At 37.6% G+C, this 23,081-nt stretch overlaps 1 protein-coding gene across 4 annotated transcripts in view; it reads right to left on the reverse strand.

Moving 5' to 3' along the window:
* The window catches only part of ARHGAP32 (Rho GTPase activating protein 32), a 308,055-nt gene that overhangs the window by 7,523 nt on the left and 277,451 nt on the right, over positions 1-23,081 (reverse strand). For 3 of the 4 annotated variants that reach the window (XM_039240248.1, XM_039240252.1, XM_039240251.1), the window contains 8 exons: positions 22,576-22,658; positions 13,996-14,103; positions 13,585-13,730; positions 12,778-12,973; positions 6,294-6,439; positions 4,808-4,879; positions 1,802-2,680; positions 94-1,064 (listed from right to left, as the gene is read on the reverse strand). In XM_039240248.1, coding sequence (XP_039096179.1) covers positions 94-1,064; positions 1,802-2,680; positions 4,808-4,879; positions 6,294-6,439; positions 12,778-12,973; positions 13,585-13,730; positions 13,996-14,103; positions 22,576-22,658 — 2,601 coding nt within the window. The remainder of the gene's footprint in view (positions 1-93; positions 1,065-1,801; positions 2,681-4,807; positions 4,880-6,293; positions 6,440-12,777; positions 12,974-13,584; positions 13,731-13,995; positions 14,104-22,575; positions 22,659-23,081) is intronic. The other variant, XM_039240249.1, reaches the window with a different exon arrangement.

A 23,081-nucleotide genomic window follows, 5' to 3' on the forward strand; every position in this document is an offset into this window, starting at 1 on the left:
ATTTCTGATTCAAAGGTAACAGCACACCTGCTGCCAAGTGACATACCTTTGGAAAAGGTTTCTTTCATCTCTCCAAATCCCTCCCCTCCTTACCTTGTGGGAATGATTTAATCCTGTGGCCGCTGCTTGTACCTGCCCCATGACTGGCAGAGGCTCAGCAGACCTCTGGGACGGAGGTGGGGGAAGGGGGCGGCTTGTTCTGTGAGGCCGCTGGAGGGTGGCAGCTGCAAAATCAGCTGTGGCGGGTTGTTCAACCACATCCCAGCTGGCTTCCCTGGTGCTCAGTTCAGCCACCGCCGGGGCGGCTGTCACGTAGGCCATGGCGGCTGTGCTGGTATTCTCTTCAGGGGACCCAGAAGGAGGGTAGATTTTGTCCTTCGGCAAATTAGAAGGTGTGGGAGACTTGTCTGCAAGGTCTGAAGGGGGATGGGGTTTGTCCACACTTGCACCAAGATAAGGAGGCTGATCTCCGCTATAGAAACGAAGCTGAGACTGGTCCTGATCCATGAAGGAGACAGTTGGCATACTGGTCTTCCCACACTGGTCTTCAGGGAAGCTTATGTGATCATCAGACTTAGAGTCTGTTAAGGGAACTGAAGTGATTCTGGCCTTTTCCGGGTCCCCAGATAAGTAGTTTCGATGTGGAGGATTCCCTGGTAAGTCTGCCTGATGGAGCTGCTCCCCGGATTCAGCTGCACCAGAATGGGTGTGGTTCCCAATCGCTGTGTCTGCTAGAGGCTGGTCACAGTTCCCAGATACATCGCTCTGGAGGTGGGATTCCTCTGCTGGCCTAGCAGTTTGGTAATAGGCTTTCTCTAGGGTGACGCTACAGTAGGAACTAGGCAGTTTATCTTCCTTTGCAGCCACTGCTAGGTCTCCAGAACTCGCATAAGCAGCCTGGGAAGTCCCTGGCCTCTTCAGTGACTGAGTTGAGGCTTGCTGTGCAGACTCAGCCAATGCTAGTGCCAACAGGCGGGCAACGTTTTTCGGAGGCGGTGGTGGTGGGATAAGAGACACTGAACTGACGGGAACGGAATCCTGAGGGGGGTCATGGGTAACTGCTCCTGGTGGGAAATTGGGAAAGAAAATGAGAGTGAAAAGGTAGCTTGTGTTATCCTGTACTGGAAAGCCAAACACTCCCCATCTGATCACTACAAAATAGTTGCCTTCCATATTTCAAAATGGCAATCCACGATCTTCCATCCCACATGCAAATGCTGTAGAAAACACATCTGGTTCAGAAGGAAAACTAAAACAAATTGTTTAAAGACTGCAATCTCCTCTTGAATTGCTACAGAGATGAGGGGAAAAAAAGCAGGTCCCTCATCTGGCTCAGAAAAGATTGCTTAGAAAACAAGCTTCAACGTGCCTGTTTTGGCAAAAAAATAGTTTTTTTGTTTTTAGTTTTGTTTTTGGTTTTTTTTTTTTTTTTTTTTTTACATTTGATGGTGTAGGCTGGCTGGTTAACTTGTAAGGCTATATAATATAGGTATTTTTATTAGAAGAGAAAACAGAATCAAGAGCTACAAACTTGTGCAAAAATTATCCATGGATTCTGACTGTCCAAAGATTTTAATAGGGGACTTTATGAAGGTCTGAAGCAGGACCACTGGTCCTTTGGGGGATTTTTGTTTGATTGATTTTAATTTAGGGCTTTGAGCCATCAGCACCACCCAGAAAAACATTCTCTTTGATTAAAGGCTAGCTGTGGAGCAAATTTCTCTCTTAAAAGGCACAGATGGCACACAGGATTGATGGTCCCTCTTAGCTTAAGGAAAGAATGGAGGAAAACAAATGGTACCTGTCTGAGTCTGTCCAGAAGGTACAGCCTTACTCTGACTGCTTGAGGCGGCCTGATCCTCTTTCCCTGGTGACTCTACTTCCGCAGCAGCTGCCTGGTCTAGGGGCTGGACTTCAGACTCACAGCCTTCTTGGGCCTCTCTCTCTTTTGTTTTCATCTTTACTACCTGGGTGGGGGATCTATTTACGACATCACTTTCTTCAGTACTTTTGTTCCACGTTGGAGAAGATGCAGTCGGAGCTGCGGTATTTGACACCGTACCAAGGACTTCGGATACCCGAGTGGGAAGAGTCACTGAAATTGGCTCAGATATGTTCATCGAAGGTGATTTGCTTAGTTTCCGTCCAATCTTTGGAGAGAAAGCGTAGACAACCTTTTCAGTGAATGAGGATGGCTTGGATGACTTCTCTTCGGTTGGGCTCAAGTCCAGGGTAAAGAATGGACTCAGTTTCTCCTGCAGAGGAGAGACAGCTTCAGAGCTTGTAGTGCTTCCTGGAGTCTGAGACTGGCTACCACCTGCTTCTGTTTCTTTCTTATTGGTACTTGGTTTATCCTTGGAGTATCCTAATGAATCTAAAAAGGAAGCACCGCAATCCAGACATTCTGATTCAGCCTTGGGCGGACTACACTGAAATGACATGGGGTCGAAATCCAGGCTGGCTACTCCAATGTCTGGTGGGCTCAGGTCAACATCCTCAGCTGCATGAGAAGACATAAGAGCCGGAATGTGGAGCAGCCCTACTTCCTCCTCACTTTCATTGTCATGGGGCAGATTATCATAGGAGTTACAGCGGTTCCCCAGCATTTCTCCGTTAAAAGAGGCACTCAGTGCATCACTGCTAGATCTGGGTCTTCGGGGTCGGAATAGCTTGGAATCACCTGGCAAAAATGGATAACAGTATCAAAGTGTGAATGCATAGGATACACCATGCACAATATCATGATAAGTCACCTACTCAGTATAGTAGTAATGCACTATGTAGTGTAAGAAAACGTTACTTCTCAGTTTCTTTCCAGAAATTGTCTCTTGGGGTGTGCAGATGGAACTCCCAAACCAAAAGCTAAATAACAAAAACATCTGATAATAATCAGAGGGAGAAGGCAGCCTTTGATAGTTTCAACAGGAAAAAGGACTCAGAACTCTTAGATTTTATTACTAGTCCAACATTGACTCCTGTTGTGACTTTGGGCAAGATTTCATTTCTCTTGGTCTTAGTTTATCACTCGTCTCACACATGACTTCTAAGATAGAATTAACCAGTTTAAAATAGTACTTTGGATATACAACAGCAAAGGGAATTTTTGTTTTTGCTTTCTGGCAGGAAAAATCCTCATAATAACCACATTTCTAAAAAGCAAACATCTCAACTAAAAAAGTCTCTATAATTCCACAAGGTATTTACATATATTTAGTACAGGATTCTTTTGAGATACTTTAAAAAATAATTTCATTTTTTTTCTTTAATAAGTATAGGTTTTAAGTTTCCCAGGAAGAGTTCTTCAAGAGTAGACTGTTACATGACCTTATGATATTGCTAAATATCCAACTGGTAAAAGAAATCCTCTATCCCAGAATTCTATTACAATCATCAGAATTGTCATATTGAAAATGTACGATTAAGAGGCAGATAAATACATTCACTGATATGTTAACCGTTCATAAAATTAATCTCTCCTAAAATATTACTTTCTGCTTAATACTGGCATCTACCCAGCCCACTTCATTTGTGAACCATTCTCTTATCTGCAGTGAAACAGAAGATCTCAGAAAACCCTTAAGATGTCAGACACCCAACTAAAGGGATGTGTGAGAGTCTCCTGAATCATAAGCAGAGCTACTGGTCGATGAGGATCTGGCAGTTACAAGAGTTAATAAATGAAGACGGGAAAGCTGACCAGCATGATCAGCATGACGACACCCAGGATACCTCAAAACACATGATCTTATCAACAGATTAAGAAAAGCCCTTGGGAAATCAGTGTAGCTCCAGATTATTTTTGTAAAAAGGGCCTTCTTTTTTTTGAGAGAGTGAGAGAGAGAGAGAGCAAGTGAGTGAGTGGTGAGTGTAAGTGGGGGAGAGATAGAGGAAGGGAGCAAGAGGGAGAGAGAGTTAAGAGAGAGAATCTGAAGCAGGCTCCACGGTGAGCTCATGGAGCCCAACTCAGGGCTCGACCTCAGGATCCCAAAACCATGAGATCATGACCTGAGCTGAAATCAAGAGTCTGACACTTAACTGACTGAGCCACCCAGGAGCCCCAAAAAAGGTCTTCTTTACAATTCTGCCGCATATGCCAAACATGAAGTAAAGGATGTCCTATTTCCTATATGGTTTTGTCAAAAAAAGTTCTATGTCCTTCCAATATTGAAGTTCATTGTTCACTCTAAAACTTAGTACATAATAGCAACTATACCTGACTTTTGCCAAGTAGGGGCTTAAAAAACTTATTTTCATAAATTTTAGTTTTGTCGAGTTGCAATCAAACTGTTTTATACTCTTTACTAGACTTTTGATCCCCATTTTAAGAGGATTCACTTTTAAGTTTTCTTCTCCACATACTGAGGATATATCTTCAGATGATAAAGACTGCCTATAATTGATCTGATCTATGAAATTCAATGTCAGGTTAAGCCATTTACCAGACAAAAAGTCTACTAATATGAATATCAAAGTTGCTTAATTTTATACCTTGTAAAACTGTGCTTTCATGAAATCTAAAGAAAGAAATACTAATAACATCATTTTCCACTGGGCATTAATAAGTATAAACGGTTAACTTAAAACACTTCACCTATTTTTATGTAAATTTAATAGCAATCATGTCAAAAGTGAAGAAATTAGAGACTGGTACTATATGAAAATATCAATGGACAATACTGAATAGATATTAGGATTCTTTGGAAATGATAGTCTCCAAGCCTATTTATTAAGCATATACATATTAAATATGCTCAATTGTGTTCTTTTATGAAACACAGAGTAAAACAATTGATGTTTTTAGTCTTACCATCGACTGCATGGAGAGAAGTAAGAGATTCTTCACTTTTAGCTGAACGGAGGGTTCCTTCTGCCCTGCCACCTGAAGGACCAAATCCAAATAGTGTCAAGTTTTATTCACTACTACAGATGTAGAGAAAAGGAACAGTGTTTGTCTCTACACATATTTAAACTCCCAAGAGTGACCAGCTTTACATTTTGACAATCATATTCAATTTAAGCACTATGTTAAATAAGGTGTTATATGGTTTTCAAATGGTTTCCTACGTGAAAAATCTCCTCTAAAGGATTATGTATAAACTTGAGAAGAGAGATGAATTTTAAAACTTCTTCCCTTTGTATTTCCTAAAGACTAGCATGATACCTTAAGATGACATCATACTAGATTTAGAGTACCCTAAACCCAATGACTGGTATCCTTCTAAGCAGAGAGGACACAGAGGGACCGAGGAGGTCGTTCAAAGATCGGCGGAGAGTGGAGATGTCGCGAGGAGCCACCAGGAGCTGGAAGAGGCGAGGAAAGATTCCTCCCTACCTTCTTTGAAGGGAATATGGTCTTGCTGACATCTAAGAGATTTAGACTTTTAGCCTACAGAACTATGAGGAGATAAATTTCTGTTGGTTTAAGTCACCGAATTTGTGGCAACTTGTTATGGCAGCCCTAGGAAACTAACACCGTGCCTTGATTGCACACATTGGATCTTATTTGTTAAATATCATCATCCTCATTTACCTCTTGGCCGCACTCAACACTGGTGTCACGTTCTCCATAAACCTGTCCTCCGTGATTCCCAGTGATGACACTCATCCCTTTTGTCCTCTGCCTCCCCTTCTGTAATCATTTCCTCTTACTCTTTTCATAACAACTCTGCTCTTTCCAGTCCTTTAAGTACTGCTTTTTTCAGGGTTCAGTTCCCAACCTGCTTCTCTCACTCAACAGGCTCTCCCATAAAATCTTTCTCCAGAGTTTTCACCCTTGAGTATTTGCTGATGACTTCTAAATCCGTATTTCTACTAATATTAAACCCCTTTACTGAATTCCAGACCCATACTATTAATCATCTCTTGGGCATGTTCAACTCACTATGTTTGAAATAAACACATCACTTTCCTTCCATGTGGAAACATGGTTTTGTCACATTTTAAATCTGTAAAATGTAGATTAATAAACTTAAACACCACAGTAGTTATTTTGTATTAACAGCAATATACAAACTATGTTATGAGTATGTTGTGAATTTTAACCATATTCCCACTCTATATAATCTACATAGCTGCCACGAGGAAAGGGGTAATTCTACGTATTTTTGTATGTGTTTGGACATAAAAGAAGACAATCCACGGGCAGCGGCACAAGTGGGACACATGGTGCTGCAGTACGGCATCGCAACACACGCACTACGGACCCAGAGCGCGCCGCGGGATGGGCAGAGCAGAGCAGCCGAGCGGGCTGTGGTCCCGGCAGCAGAGCACAGGAAGGGCAGGAGAGCACCAACCTTTCAGAGCCATGGCTTTCATCTCGGAAGGCTCACTCTCATTCCGCTGCAGCTTCCGCTTAGAAACAGACGATGATTTCCCCAAGTTGAAAAAGGAACGCCAGCTGCCCACAGGAGATTTTTTCATTTTATTTTGAGGCCTCCTTCTAGGAGAGAAAATGATCTGTGTTAAGATATCGCAGAGGCTATCTTTACTTACAGGAAATGAACAAATGAAGGAAAGAACCAAAGGGCCTAGAGAGGAAGAGCTGAAAACATACACATACACTATGCAGGTGCATGTATGTAGCATACACACACATATGTGCATGTGCAGCTAAACTGTGCAGCTAAAGCATGAAATGGAAACAAAATGTATAGATTTGTTTTTTATTTTGGGGAGAGAGAGAGCGAGCACAAGTTGGGGGTAGGGGCAGAGGTCCCATGACCTGAGCTGAAATCAAGAAATGGACACTCAACTGACCCACTCAGGCAGCCCTCAATTTTAATATTAATAAATAGTCACAAAAATAACTTTTATACAGATTTTTATATTTAGATCTAACCTCAAAGTCAGTAAAATAAGTGAGAAAAAGAAATATTTGGAAGTAGGAATTATTAAAACTCTAAAAATAAAAGAGTTACAGAAAATGATTTTACATGTAAATAAACAATTCAATCAAGAAGAGGGGCACCTGGGTGACTCAGCTGGTTAAGCGTCCAACTTTGGCTCAGGTCATGATCTCACGACTCATGAGTTTGAGCCCTGCATCAGGCTCTGTGCTGACAGCTCAAAGCTTGGAGTCTGCTTTAGATTCTCTGTCTCCCTCTCTCTCTGCCCCTCCCCTGTTCACATTCTGTCTCTCTCAAAAATAAACAAACATTCAAAAAAATATAAAAAAGAATTACACCAAAAAGAAAAGTATTACAAATAATAACTACCATATACTGAATGCTAGGCACTGTGCTGACTTATATGTGCTCGCTCATTTAAATTAAAAATAACCATATGAAATACTGGGGCGCCTGGGTGGCTTAGTCGGTTAAGCGTCCGACTTTCGCTTAGGTCACGATCTCACGGTTCGTGGGTTCGAGCCCCGCGTCGGGCTCTGTGCTGACTGCCAGCTCAGAGCCTGGAGCCTGTTTCAGTCTGTGACTCCCTCTCTCTCTGACCCTCCCCTGCTCCCGCTGCCTCTCTCTCTCTGCTAGAAATAAATAAAACATTAAAAAAAAAATTAAAAAAAAAAATTAACCATATGAGGTAGATACTATTATTCTCATTTTAGGGCTGAGGAAACTATGACACTGAGTTTAAGTAACTTCCTTAATGTTATAAAACTAATAAATAATGGAGTCAGGGTTGGAACCCAGGATCTACTCTATTGACCACTACTCTATAAAGAAAACTTTGAAGGCATTACAGGAAATGCTGGTAGGCATGATTTTTTTAATTTTTGTCCTCCTTCAGTCTTGTTGGCCCAGCACTGGCAGGAGCCAGTTCTGACACTATCCATCTATGTTGCTAACACTACGTCCCAGACTAGCCCCACCCAACCCACTTGTCCCTGCTGGCGCTCCTCCAAAGTGGCTTGTGGCACACCTAGCCAGGCAGCCTTGGTCAGGATGGAGCCCATCCAAATCCAAAGCAGTTCCTGTCCAAGGAAGGGAGGGAGTCAGGACTACCCTCCGTGCACCCTCCCCCCCCCACCCCGCCCCACTCCGGCACACCAACAGCAGGTGCAGTGAGGCCTCTTAACCAGCTGCACCAAAGGTCAGCCCCACCCACCTCCCACTGCAGCTATAGCCACACCTCTCAGAGCACCACACTGAAGTGCAGCTGTGCCCACCAGTGTGCCCACAGTGGTCATGACTGGTCACTGCAGGTAGCTGGATGGAGGGCCAGCCCCGCCCACCAGCATATCCACAGCAGTCCCCACCCAGTCACAAAAAGCACACACAAAACCCACAGAGGGAACACCCTGGGAGCATCTCGTTCTAGTGACCAGGAGGGATTGCACTACTGGGCCCCACAAGACACCTTCTAATAAAGCCACTACTTTAGGACCAGGAGACATAGCTGACTATCTAATACAGAGAAAGAATAATGAGAAGACGGAAGAATATGTTCCAAATGAGATAACAGGACAAATCCTCAGAAAAAGAAGTAAACAAAACAGAAATAAGTAATCTACCTAATAAACAGTGCAAAGTAATGGTCAAAGATGCTCACTACACACTGAAGGAGAGTGGATGAAGTCAGTGAGAACTTCAACAAAGAGAAAAAAAATTTGAGAGAACCAAAAAAAGCTGAACAACATAATAACTGTAAGAAAAAATATGCTCGAGGGGATCAACAGCAGATCAGAAGATGTAGAAGAATGGATAAGCAATCTGGAAGACAGGCCAGTAGAAAGCACCCATGCTGAATGGAAAAAGAAAAAAGAATTAAAAGGGCCTCTGGAAAACATCTAACATCTGCATTACGGGAGTCCCCAAAGGAGAAAAGCAGAGGTGCAGAAAACATATTTGAAGAAGTAATAGCTGAAAACTTCCCTGACACAGGGAATAAAACAGACCTTCAGGTCAAGGAAGCACAAAAACCTCCCAGAAGATGAGCCCAAGATGGTCCACACAAAGACACATAAAAATTAAAATATGCGAAATTAAAGATAAGGAGAGAATCCTAAAAGCAGCAATAGTTCTATACAGTGGAAATCGCATAAGGCTATCAGCTCATTTTTTAGCAGACATTTTTTCAGTCCAGAAAGAAATGAAATGATATGTTCAAAGTACTGAAAGGAAAAAATCTACAACCAAGAATACTCTACCCGACAAGGGTCATTCAGAATTGAAGGAGAGATAGAGTTTCCCTGAGAAACAAAAGTTAAAGGAGCTTCCCACAAAACCAGCCATATAAGAAATGATACAGGGGCTTTTTTTAAGTAGAAAAGGCCATAACTAGAACAGAAATGATTAAAGGAAAACATTTCACAGGTAAAAGCAAACACAAAGATAATAGATCATTTATAAAGTATGAAGCTTAAAAGGAAAAAGTAGCAAAATCAACTATAGTTAAAAAATTAGTTAAGGGACTCACAGATAGAAAGATGTAAAATATCATTGTCATATACATAAAATGTAGAGGAGAGAGTAAAATCATAGTGCATTTAGAATGTGTTTGAACTTAAATGACCATTCCACTCAATACGAACTGCAATATACATAGGGTATTATATATGAACCTCACAGAAACTACAAACCAAGATCCTATAATGGATAAACATACACAAAAGAGAAAGGAATCCAAGCACAGCTCTAAAGAAAGTCATTAAATCACCGAGTAAGAGAGCAAGAGAAAAACAAAGAAACAAAGGACTACAAAAATACCCAGAAAAAAAAGAACAAAATGGCAATAAGTACAACCTACCAATAACTACTTTAAATGTAAATAGACTAAATGCTCCAGTCAAAAGACAAAGGGTTATTTAATGGATTAAAAAAAAAAAAAAAGATCTATTTCTGTGCTGCCTACAAAACAGTCGCTTCACGTGTAAGACACAAACAGATGAAAAGTGAAAAAAATGGAAAAAGATATCCCATACAAATGGAAGCAAAAAAAAATAGTTGGGGTAGCAACATTTACATAAAAAACCAGACTTTAAAACAAAGACTGTAACAGGAGACAAAGAGGGCATTACATAATAATAAAGAAATCAATCCAACTTAGATGCTATAACAACTGTAAGTATCTATGCAACCAACAGAGAAGCACCTAAATACACAAATCAAATATCAATAAATGTAAAGGGAGAAAATGACAGTGATACAATAGGGACTTCTAACACTCTACTTGTATTAATGAATAGATTCATCCAGACAGAAAATCAAAAAATACCTATCCTTCTCAAACTATTCCAAACAAATAAATGAGGAAATAATGTTTCCAAATCTATTAAGAGGTCAGCATTACCACAATACTTAAACCAGATGAAGACACTACAAAAAAAGAAAACTATAGACCAATACCCTGATGACCACAGAAGCCAAATTCCTTAACAAAATATTAGTAAATTGAGTTCAACAACACATTAAAAGGATCGATGACCAAGATCTAGTGAGATTTATTTCAGTGATGAGAGGATGCAAATTAATCAACATGATAGCACATTAAGAAAATGAAGAATAAAAATCATATGCACATCTCAACAGATGCGCCAAAAGCATCTGACAAAACTCAACATCTGTTCATGATAAAAACTCTCAAGAATGTGGGTTTAGAGGAACATATCTCAACAAAGGCCATACACGGCAAATGCAGATAACATCACACTTAATGGTGAAAAGCTGAAAGTTTCTCCTCTAAGATCAGGAAGAAGACAAGGATGCACTCTTAGCACTTTTATTCAACACAGTACTACAAGTGCTAGCTATGGCACTCACACAAGAAGGAAAGGGAAGGAAAGGATGAAGGAGAGAAAGAGAAAGGGAGAAGGAAAGAAAGACAGGCATCCAAATTGGCAAGGAAGATGCGAAACTGTCAGTATCTGCAGATGAAATGATACCATACATAGAAAACCGCAGATTCAAACAAAAAAACGAGTAGAAATGATGAATGAATTCAGTAAGTTGCAGATACAAAATTAATACACAGAAATCTTTAGCCTTTTTTTTTTTACACTAGTAAGACACTGGCAGAAAAAGAAATTTAAAAAAAATCTCATTTATAATTGCATCACAAAGAATCAAATGCCTAGGAATAAATTTACCAAGGAGGTAAAACACCTGTACTCTGGAAATTATAAGACATTAGTGAAAAAATTAAAGATAACACAAACAAATGGGAAGACAGACCATGCTTATGATTCGAAGAATTAATGCCGTTAAAATGTCCATACTACCTAAGACAAACTACAGATTCAATGTGATCCTATCAATATGTGAATAGTATTTATCACAGAACAAGGACAAAAAAAAAATCCTAAACTTTGTAAGGAACCACAAAAGACCCTGACCAGCCAAAGCAATCTTGAGGAAGAACAAAACTACAGGTATCACACTCCCCTGATGTCAAACTACACTGGAATCAAAACGGTACAGTATACCGGCACCAAAAGCAACAGGACGGCAGACAGCCCAGAAATAAACTTACGCATACATGATCAATTCACCCACGACAAAGGTAGCAAGGATATACAATGGAGAAATGACAGTCTCTTCAACAAATGGTGGTGGGAAAACTGGACGGCTACATGTAAAAGACTGAAACTAGACCATTTTCTTACACTATACACAAAAATAAACTCAAAATAGATTAGAGATCTAAATGTATGGCCTGAAGCCATACAACTCCTAAAAGAAAATATGGGCAGTAATCTCCTGGACATCAGCCTTAACAATAGTTTTCTGAATATTTCCTCAGGCAAGGGAATCAAAAGCAGTGGAGGAAACCATCAACAAGACAAAAAGATAACCTACTAAATGGGAGAAGATATTACATCCAATAAGGGCTTAATATCCAAAATATATTAAAATCTCCTACAACTCAACACCCAAAGGACAATCCATTTAAAAAATAGGTAGAGGACCTGAAAAGACATTTCCCCAAAAAGACATCCAGATGGCCAACAGACACATGAAAAGATACTCAACATCACTCATCATCAGGGAAATGCAAATCAAAGCCACCATGAAATACCACCTCACACCTGTCAGAGTGGCTAGTATCAAAAAGAGAAGAAATGACCAGTGTTGGCAAGGCAGGGAGAAAAGGGACCTCTCATGCACTGCTGGTGGGAATATAAATTAGTGTGGCCATTATGGAAAATAGTATCAGGTTTCCTCAAAAATTTAAAAATAGAAATACCATATGGTCCACTTCTGGATATTTACCCAAAAAAAACAAAACTACTAATTTGAAAGACATATGCACTTTTATGTTTACTGCAGCATTACTTAACAATAGCCAAGATATGGAAGCAGCTCAAGCGTCCATCAAGAGATGAATGCATGAATGCATAAAGATGTGGTGTGTACACACACACACACACACACACACACACAGGAACATTATGTATTCATCTCTTGACGCGTATTGGGAGACCGCATTGTGAGAAGTTCTGGTCTATTCTAAACTTAATGTGGAGCCAATGTCAAACAAGTCATTATCCATTCAGGATTTACTGAGTAATCTGTTTCAATCCGGTTGATTTCTAAATAAATATCTCAGAGGGAAAATCAAACCTTACATAGTAGAAGTGTATTACTTTTCCTAACAATTCATGCTCCATGATTAACTTTCATCTTCTTTAAAATGACATGATGTTGTAATGAGTTTTGAGAATCATTTGTATCATTCCCTATGAAATATCATCTGTAATCAAATGAACAGATTTTTCTGGGACTAGCTCAACATCGATATAGTAATCCTAAAATACAAAAAGCAAAAAAAGAAAAGAACATTTGGCCATGAAAATCGTATTATTAAGGAGGATTTAATGAATTTTACCTTTCGAGTGGGAACTCAATTATGGTATGAAACTTTCCCTGAAGCGCAGCGGGTCCTTCTCCTACTTCAATATATTTATTTTCAGTCACAATTGGAGAAGTGACCTGAGCTTGTGTTCGTGCCTGGGCTTCCTCCAATGTCAGCAGCTTGGTGGATGGAGAGGAAACCAGCAGGGACTTGGGTCTTGATAGAGAAGCTTTGGAAAGAAAGAAAAGCAAAGAAAAGAGTAAAAAATTTTGGCATAGGTGAAAATATATAAATATGTGTGAGGGTAGGTACATCAATCTCCATCTATCTACCTATCTGTGTTGTTTTAAATGTTCTTCATTACGTTTTTTAAGTGACAAAGATAATAGAGCTTTATACTGAATGAGGAAAAGATGGTGACATACTAGGTTGTTACCAGTAACATATAAATCTATATAAATATAAATATTTTAATTCCTTAAATAATTTAACTGTTTTCCTTTCTTAATAGATACTAAGCAAGACCAAGTATCAGTGAGATATCTCTGGTTTTGGAAAAAATTATTCTTTTGCTGCTCCATATTATATCTTTATATATATATCAATAGTGACATGTTTTTTAATGTGTCATGAACTCACATAATAGGCCTAATATGCAGTATTCACTAAGTACACACAAAATAACTATTAAGCTATGCATTTTGAGAAGTGGACATGAATTAGCTGCTTTCTACCAAAGACAGATTTATTATTACATTGAGATAGGAAATGCAGTTTTCCATTCCTTTAGGAGTATAGATACACATTCCTTGTAGTAAACAAAATCCATGTGAGCTGTACCTGCCCCATCCTGAATGACAGCACTGATTTTCCCACTGAAGAGGACGTCTACGTGATTCAGGATGAATTCAACCACCACAGACTGAATTCTCACTTCCATAAAAGCTGCTGTCCCACTGAAGCAGGCAGATTCTATCTGTTTTGATCTGGGGGGTAACCAACATTACCATCAGAGAATCCCAAAGACAGCAGCCTTAAGAGGCATTATTTTTTAAAATATGTAAACCCCAGAGGAAGAAAGCATACTTTTAGCACCTTGGTTAAGCCCCACTTGCCTCTTTTAAGGAGATGCTCATAAAAATAGCATATGAGTTTTACTTTTAAAAACTGTCCTCAAGGAACACGGAAGGAACACTTTCATTTAAGATGACTAATTCTATATCTTAAGGTCATAAGTCAAATGCATCTTACCTTAGCAGGTTTGGAGCCCAAACAATTGCTAGGTTTTTTGCATGCATATTTGTGATGGAACAATAGTCAGCTAGGAGAGACAAGTGTCTCATCAGGAACTCCAGCGTTCTGGAAAATGCAATAAAACATCTTAACAAAAAGAAAAAGTACGTAGCAGTATAGAGACTGAAAGTGATACTAATTTTTAAGATTTCGTAGAAAAATAGACAAAGAAACCATACAAACTCCAGCAAATGTTTTCGTTGCTTCTTAGGTTTGAATATTATTATTACCACAGAAGTGTCAGAAGAATATTATGAATTTTATAGTCTGCGTACAGTAATCACATCCACAGAATTCTAAGAAAAAAGTCTAAGGCAGATGCAATTAAGAAATGAACATTTCTGACAGGATTGGTTCTTAAGAAAATAGTCTTAGTTTTTAAAAATCTTTAGGAGGGCGACTGGGTGGTTCCATCAGTTAAGTATCCAACTTCAGCTTGGGTCATGATCTCACTGCTCCTGGGTTTGAGCCCCATGTCAGGCTCTGTGCTGACAGCTCAGAGTCTGGAACTTGCTTTTGATTCTGTGTCTCCCTCTCTCTGCCCCTCTCCTGTTCTCTCTCTCTCTCAAAAATAAATAAACATTTTTAAAAATTTATAAATAAAAAACCAAATAAATATATTCAGGAATATTTGCTCCTGGCTGTCAGATATCTAGTTTCAAGGACACCAGTGAAGTAAATCCTCCATAAAAGCTAATTTCTCAACACATGATATCATGAATTTATTGATACTCTACTTGTAACAGACATGCTAATAGGAGAGGACTTAAACGTTTCTTTTATAAAAGAAAACAGTATTACACAAGAAAAGAAGAATTGCAGTAGGCACCAAGGGCAACGAATATTTGAGTAAAAAAAACGTGCTTTTAGAATAGAAAGCCTATTCCAAATCCTAAAATCCTGGTTTATCTTACTTGCTTTACTTAAACAATTATATGTATATATATTGACATTAAATAACAGGGCAGAACAGTTTTCAAAAGGAAGCATAATCAGCTTAGATGCAAGTAAGATCAGATAAACACGCAGAGATATTACCTACATTTTTGTAAGTGCCCCTCCCTACAGTATATAGGGACTGAAACTATTAAGGATAATAAATAGGAAGGAGACAGAACTTTAAGACTGTTAATATGAAACAGTAATGAAAGTTAAACTGTGGTCAGCATATGGGCTTCAAAGACCAAGATGAATCTGAGAAGAAAAAGAGAACGGCAGCTAGAGGCAATGCTTTCTTTTTTAAAAAATATTTTATTTATTTATTTTTGAGAAAGAGAGTGTGAGAGAATGAGCAGGAAATGGGCAGACAGAGAGAGACACAGAGAAAGACAGAGAATCCCAAGCAGGTTCTGAGCTGTCAGCACAGAGACCCATGCAGGGCTAGAACTCAGGAACCATGAGAACATGACCTGAGTCAAAATCATGAGTTGGCCATGTTGAACCAACTGAGCCAACAAGGAGCCCCGAAGATGCTTCTACAGGGATCTCATCAAGTTCCCCCAACAGCCTTACCCAGCACAGTGTTGCCACTCTTCACTTTATGGAGGAGAGAGCCAAGGCCTACCCAGGTTACACAGACAAGGAGTGCTTGTCTCAAATCAAGGTCAGCATGGCTCCAAAGTCTCTGCTCCTTCAATCGCAGCCACCACAGTGGCTCCACAGCACAAATGGAATGTTCGTTCCCTCTTAACATTCTTAAACAGGAAAGGCAGACACACAGACAGAATAGAGGCTGGTGTCGGGGCGCCTGGGTGGCTCAGTCAGTTAAGTGTCCAACTTTGGCTCAGGTCATGATCTCGCGGTTTGTGGGTTTGAGCCCCGCATCGGGCTCCGTGCTGACAGCTAGCTCAGACCTTGGAGCCTTCTTCAGATTCTGTATCTCCCTCTCTCTCAGACACTACCCTGCTCACGCTCACTCTCTCTCTCAGAAATAAATAAAGCATTAAAAAAAATTTTTTAAAAGGAAGTGAGGCTGGTCTGCAGACCATGTAGAGGTGGGAAGTTTGAGAAATGTACTTAGAAAACAGGTACAATTTTACTATTTTGAGCGGTGGGTAGATGAAGAAAGGGAAATATTAAAGTACTTCACAAATACATTTTATAGGAAATGCAAACCAAAACAACCAAAGATATCATTTTATTCACATATCTGATTGTAAAAATGTTTTTAAAGCTAATGGAGAACTGTAACCAGGAGTGCCATGAAGTGAGCATTGTCATATTCAACAGAGTACACACTGCGTAAATCTTCAAAATTCAGAAATTTTGTTATATTGGGAAGAACATTTAGTGCCCTTTGATTTCTAAGAATTCCACTGTCAGGTCTTTATCCAAAAAAAAAATCTAGATTTCACAAAGATTCATGTAAATGGATGGTCCTCGCAATGCTTAAATTTGGGGGGAAATATCCCACCATAGAATGAAAACTGGTGCAGCCACTATAGAATAAGTAATGGAGGTTCCTAAAAAAGTTAAAAATACAACTACCTTACAATCCAATAATCAAACTACTGGGTATTTACCCCAAAATAAAAAACAGTAATTCAAAGGGATACATGCACCCCTATGTTTACTGCAGCATCATCTACAATAGCCAAATTATGGAAGCAGCACAAGTGTCCATCAGCAGATGAATGGATAAAGAAGGTGTATACACACACACACACACAAGAATATTATTCATCCATTAGAAAGAATGAAATCTTGTCATTTGAAACAATACAGGTGGAGCTAGAGAGTAAAAGTCTAAGCAAAATAAGTTAGAAAAACAAATACCATGATTTCACTCAAATGTGGTATTTACGAAACAAAATAGACAAGTGAAAGAAAAAACAGAGAGAAACAAACCAAGAAAGAGAGTCTTAACTATGGAGAACTAACTGATGGTTATCAGAGAGGAGACGGTGGGGGGGGGGGCGGTGAGTGAAATAGGTGTTGGGTACTAAAGAGTACACTTATCATAACGAGCACTAAATAAGTGGGTAGAGAATTGTTCAATAGCTATATTGTACACCTGAAACTAATATAACACTGTATGTTAACTATACTGGAATTAAACTAAAAACTAAAAAATACCATAAAAACAAATTAAATAGGTAAATTAGGGTAAAGGTTAAATTACATACAGCCCATTCTCATAAGGAAACACTATTAAAATCACATTTTTCACGAATTTAGGGAATTAGGAAATGTGAATGTTAAAATCATAAAAAGTCTGGCGAGAGAGAGACACATAAAAGGAGATTAACACTCAAATTATGAGAGGAAGCTACAATATAAAAACACATTAGATAGCAGGAGATCTATCACAAGGAATTCTATATTACACAGAGTAGGAAATACGTATATAGTAAAAGATGTATATAAAAAGGTGGACATGCATTGTAGGTAATATAATATACACTAGGAATAAAGAAAACAATATTAGGATATACATACTATATATATACATATATCAGCAAGCTATAAAATACATGGTACATAAAATATATATTCAATATATATTACTGAATATTTACTATTGACAAGGTTCTATTCTGAGAATATAGTGATAAACAAGACAGAATTTATGACCTCAAGGAACTTGCATTTTAGAGAGGTTATATATAAAACAAGCAATGCTATATATATCCATATAAATATATATAGATATATATTCTATACGGATATATATAGTACAATACATGCACAATATACAATATATAGCAGGTAAAGGTATATAATGTTCAATAGAGAAGATTAAGTAAATAAGGGAGCTACATATGGAATTAGTAAAGGAAATATCTATGTATTGTTGAGAAATATCTGTATCTGTGTAATAAAGGAGAATATATACTGTGTAGGAAAAATTAGAATATAGTTAGTGGAGATAAACATAGTAGAAAAGTTATATATCAATATATATTGTAAGCTTTACCTAAAGCCAATTTTAAGTGTTTTTGTAATGTTTATGCAAGGTTATTTTAATTCATAATGAAGTTAAATGCTATCAACACTTTATTTAAACATGATTAAAAAATAATTTTTGTTTCTTGCTTCTATAGAAGATATCTATGTATGTGAGTATATATACACACATTTATACACACACACACTAGAGATAAAACACAAAAAAGCAAATGTATACATATATATATAATAATAATAAGGGTAATTAATTCAGGTCTTGTTCTAAGTGCTATTTTTTTTTTTTTTTATGTTTTATTTATTTCTGAGAGAGAGAGAGAGAGACAGCATGAGCAAGGGAGGGTCAAAGAGAGACGGAGAGACTATCAGAATCAGGCTCCAGGCTCCGAGCTGGCTGTCAGCACAGAGCCCCACACGGGGCTTGAAACACGAACCATGAGATCATGACCTGAGCCAAAGTTGGCTGCTTAACCGACTGAGCCACCCAGACACCCTGTAAGTGCTATTCTTTTAATATTCATAATAATCCTAATAGAAAAGTACTATTATTGTCTATTTTACACACAATGAAACTGAGTCTAAGAGGCAAAGGAACTTGCCCAAGGTCAAAAGGTCACACAACCAATATAGGTAGTTTGGCTCCAAAGTCCCTACATTATAATTAGACATTATAAATAACAGGTGACATAAGTGTACTATATGACGGGGATAAATATGTAAGGGTTATAAATAAAACTTATGTTGGGAGATGTATTTATATAAAATATAAAACAAAAAATATTGGAGACATACATACTTTGCCAGATGAGAAACATATACATATATACTCTGTATTATATGTATTTATATGGATATATATAGTATTGCCTATTTTATACACAGCCCCTCTAAACCACAAGTTCCTTGAGGTCATGAATTCTCTCTTGATTATCATTGTATTCTTAGAATAGAACCTTGCCAATAGAGTTTAATAATATATATTTATTATATATTAAATTATATTATATTACAAATTAAATATAATAAATATAACATGTTTTATATATTTTATGTACCATATATTTTATAGTTTGCTGACATTATTCATATATCCCAAATATACAATATATATAACATACACATATCAGTATGTATATATATATGCTAGATATGCTGTATATATACTAAACTAATATATGTATACATGTGTATACAGTATATATGTATACACATATAAAATATATATATACACATATATAGTGTACCTCATATATACATATACATATATAGTATATACATATACATACACTCACACATAATATACACTCTCCATATATATTACTGATGTTCTCTTAATTCACCCACAATATTAACCAATACTCTCAGTTCCCTCTGTAAAATGTACATTTTGGTGTCTACATCACTATTACTTTTTTTGGCTCAATAGGCTTCTTTCCCTGAACACTCTAAGTATCATTTACATTGTAAGCTTACCTAAAGCCAATTTTAAGTGTTTCTATAACTGTTTATGCCAGATTATTTTAAATCATAATGAAGTTAATGCTATCACAGTTATAAAACATGATTTTTAAAAGAAGAATTTTTGTTTCTTTCTTCTATAAATCTGTTGAATATTTCACAGTCCTGATAAGGGTGAGCTGCCAAATGAGGAAGGAACAAATACCGTTACAAGCAGAGAACAATTTAAAACAAAATAAAACCTAGAATTACCAGTAATATTCTCATAGAGAACAGAGATTATACCCATGAGATAAGAACAAGATGCTGTAAAAGTAGGACCATTGAGAGGAACAAGAAAGGTCAGGAGGAAGGTATGGCGGAAAGAGGGAAGGAAGGAAGGGAGTTTAGTTTGTTCGTTCTTGGAAATAATTTTCTTATAGATCAGGAGATGGAGGAAATCTGTATGTGGAAACTGACAAAGAAAGATGAGAGAAAGAGTACAAGAGCTACAATAAACCCAGAAAGAGAATAAAGAAAAGGGATGGGAACCATTAAGGAAATAACTATCAAGGAAATAATAACAAGAAAATTTCCCAGAAGTTTCAGATGGAGAAAGCCCACCAAGTGTCCACACCGAAGAGTGACAAAGAACCCACAGCATGATGGGTCAGTGTGAAAACTGAACACTAGGTAAGTTCTAAATTCAAAAGCATCCAGAAAGGATACAAATAAAACAAAATATGTCGTATGACTGCAGCATTTTTGCTTAGATGACAATGGTGTGATACCATCAAAATTATGGGGGAAAATCATTTACAGACTAACATTCTGTAGTAAACTATCAATCAAATAGAAGAGTAGAATAGGAGCATTTTCACATCAAAGTCTCAACACATCTACCTCCCGTATGACTTTCCTGGAGAAGCTACCAAAGATGTCTATTACAAAGCAGGGAATAGAAACGAGGGAGATGACAGCAAGAGATCCCGCACAAGCTTCCAAAACGTGGGTTAAGAGTTGACAGCACTGCACATCTAGAGAGCAATCAGCCTGGACTGAGGTACTGAGTAGGGGGAGAGAAGACTCCAGCAGGGAGATCATGGGACCCAAAAAAAAAAAAAAAAAAAAGGCTGCCTGGTACGTCTGAACACACTGACAGAACATTTACAGTCCTGTGAAAGAGTTTCAGGTATAAACTAGTGATGAACAGAAACTTAGCAAGCCAAAAATGGCAACTGCTACACATACATACACACACACACACACACACACACACACACACACACACACACACACACACACAATTACTGCAGAAAGGAAATAAAGTCTAGTATCTATTCTATGCAGTTGTAAATAACAGTTAGATGGTTACTGGGGTACAGACAGTGAATACTGATTTAACTCCAAATGCTGACATAACCAGACTATGAACATGAAAGAAGGGAAAATGTGAGTTTGTTTGGTAATGGGGTGAGGGCTGATCAGAAAGCTAAATTTCATTCACCACAAAAGAAAGATAAAAATATTTATCTAAAAATGAAAAATCAGGAAATAAAAACATATGCATGCTATTCAGAAACAGAGGATAGGGAGGAATTAGGAAGGGGGACTGTGGAGCATTTTCCATTTTACAGTGAAAACAGTCAGCTGTACACACCATTTGACTTTTTGAAACCAAGTATATATATTATGTTGATCGTTTTTTTTTTAATTTAGAGAAAAAGATACATTTACAAGGTACCTCCTATAAAACTAAGTCAAGAAGTCTTGGCCTAATTCTAATCATTTGTCTTGCTATGCTTTACATTTAAAAAAAAAAATACTAAGGGGCCAGATTCATTCACACATTGGATCTCATTATAACATCCAAAAAAAAAATCCTCTAAAGAAGGTATTATTAGTATTCTTTTCACACACATGGATATTAGTGCCTGGAGAGGTCACACAGGAAGTGGTGAACTTGCAAATAAAACTCCCATCTATCGACGCTAATATTCCTTATACTGCACTAGGTTTCTTTTTCTGGCAAGTACAAAATAAAAGTCATCTTCCTCCTTAAATATTCTTCAATAACTGTGTATTATCAGATTTGTCTCCTTAGCCTCTTTTTCAGGGTTGAATACCTCATTTCTTGAGCTTCCTTCATTAAAGCTCTTTTTGTGTTGTTGGGTGTTTTTTCACTCTCCAGTGGGTCCTTAGGAACCTCTTTAATTCCCTCACATTCCTCTTAACACAGGCCACATTAACAGGACAATGAGTCAGTGCTAAATTACCTTTTGGCTCTTAATTATCATGATTTATAGCTATAGTGCTGAATAAAAAATGTGCTAATTTTTAATGTTGATCAAAAATTTTAGTGTTTAGTGCCAAATTTAGTGCTGGGTTTTCAAATATATACATGACCAAAGTCATTCTAAAAAAAGCATTAAATTACTTAATTCGTGCATTACTAAACCATGTACTGCATTTAATTTTTTGTCAATGACTGAAATTAAAAAATTTTTCCTTTAGCTTTTTTGCATATTATTACCTACAGTTCATGTCTTTCTCTCACTAAATGGCAGTCATCTTTAACTTTATTCTGGTCTAAGATATGGCCAAAACTATTCTTAGAGTCCAAAGTAACATATAAATTAAACTGGGTCTTAAAGCGTAACAACAACAACAAAATCAATAAAAAAGAACAAGACCTAAAACAAAAAACAGGTTTATAGATCATCTGAGAGTCTCCTGGGGAGGAATTTTGAGGCACTTGTTAGGTTTTGTGGTTCTATGTAGCTTGGACACCTTTTGAAAAAGATAAGAGGGTTGGAAGTAAACAGGCACCCAGCACTGTGTCCTATTTTGGATTCAAGCAATCACAAGTATTCAAACTTGTGATCAAACACCAATATTTCTCAGAGTATCAAAAGACAAAAAAAAAAAAAACCCACAAACAAACAAAAACCAGGTTTAGTCAACTACCAATATGTTTATTTATCTATTCATTAATTCAACTTTTATTAAGTGCTTATTGGATGTGAAGCACTGTGCCAAGGTCTCAGGATACAAAGACAAACATAAATGTATGACCAAATGGAAGTTTCACAGAACTTCGTGGAAGTTTAAGTAGTTAGGAAACCAAAGAAAAACACCACTCTGCACATCAACTGACTTGTATTCTCAGTTGTTATTTTACAACATGTAATTTACCTGTAGTGAGGAGGGGGCAGCTGCTGGATGACATCATGAATTTTGATCAGCCTTTCTTCATCTGTTGCTGCTGAAACAGCATCCTGCAACAATCATAATGAGAAACAGACCAGTAGGCTTTGTTGGTAAAAATGAAAGCTGTTCACTTAACAATTCAGTTTTCACTCTATTCTTTAATGCTGGACAAGGAAATATATAGTATCAAGAAAGTAAACTTTGTTTCCATATTGTGTGGATACTGAAGTCTATTAAAAGATAATTTTTTAAAACTTTATGGTAACCAATATTGATGATAAGATTAGTGGACCAAAGTCAGAAACTAAAAGTATCAACATGTGAAAACAGTGAAGACTATGGACTAGCTATCAATAACAGTTTCCTGTTTTCTTTCCAGGGGTATTTTAGTCACAGAACTATTTCTTATATGACCAAACTAATCTTTGCACATTTGGAATAAAATCATAGCAAAACTCCAAAGAGAACTTGATTAGCAGTGACTTGTACTC

The sequence above is a fragment of the Hyaena hyaena genome, unplaced genomic scaffold (genome assembly GCF_003009895.1).
Source record: "Hyaena hyaena isolate Hyena2069 unplaced genomic scaffold, ASM300989v1 scaffold_171, whole genome shotgun sequence".
Classification (NCBI taxonomy): Eukaryota; Metazoa; Chordata; class Mammalia; order Carnivora; family Hyaenidae; genus Hyaena; species Hyaena hyaena.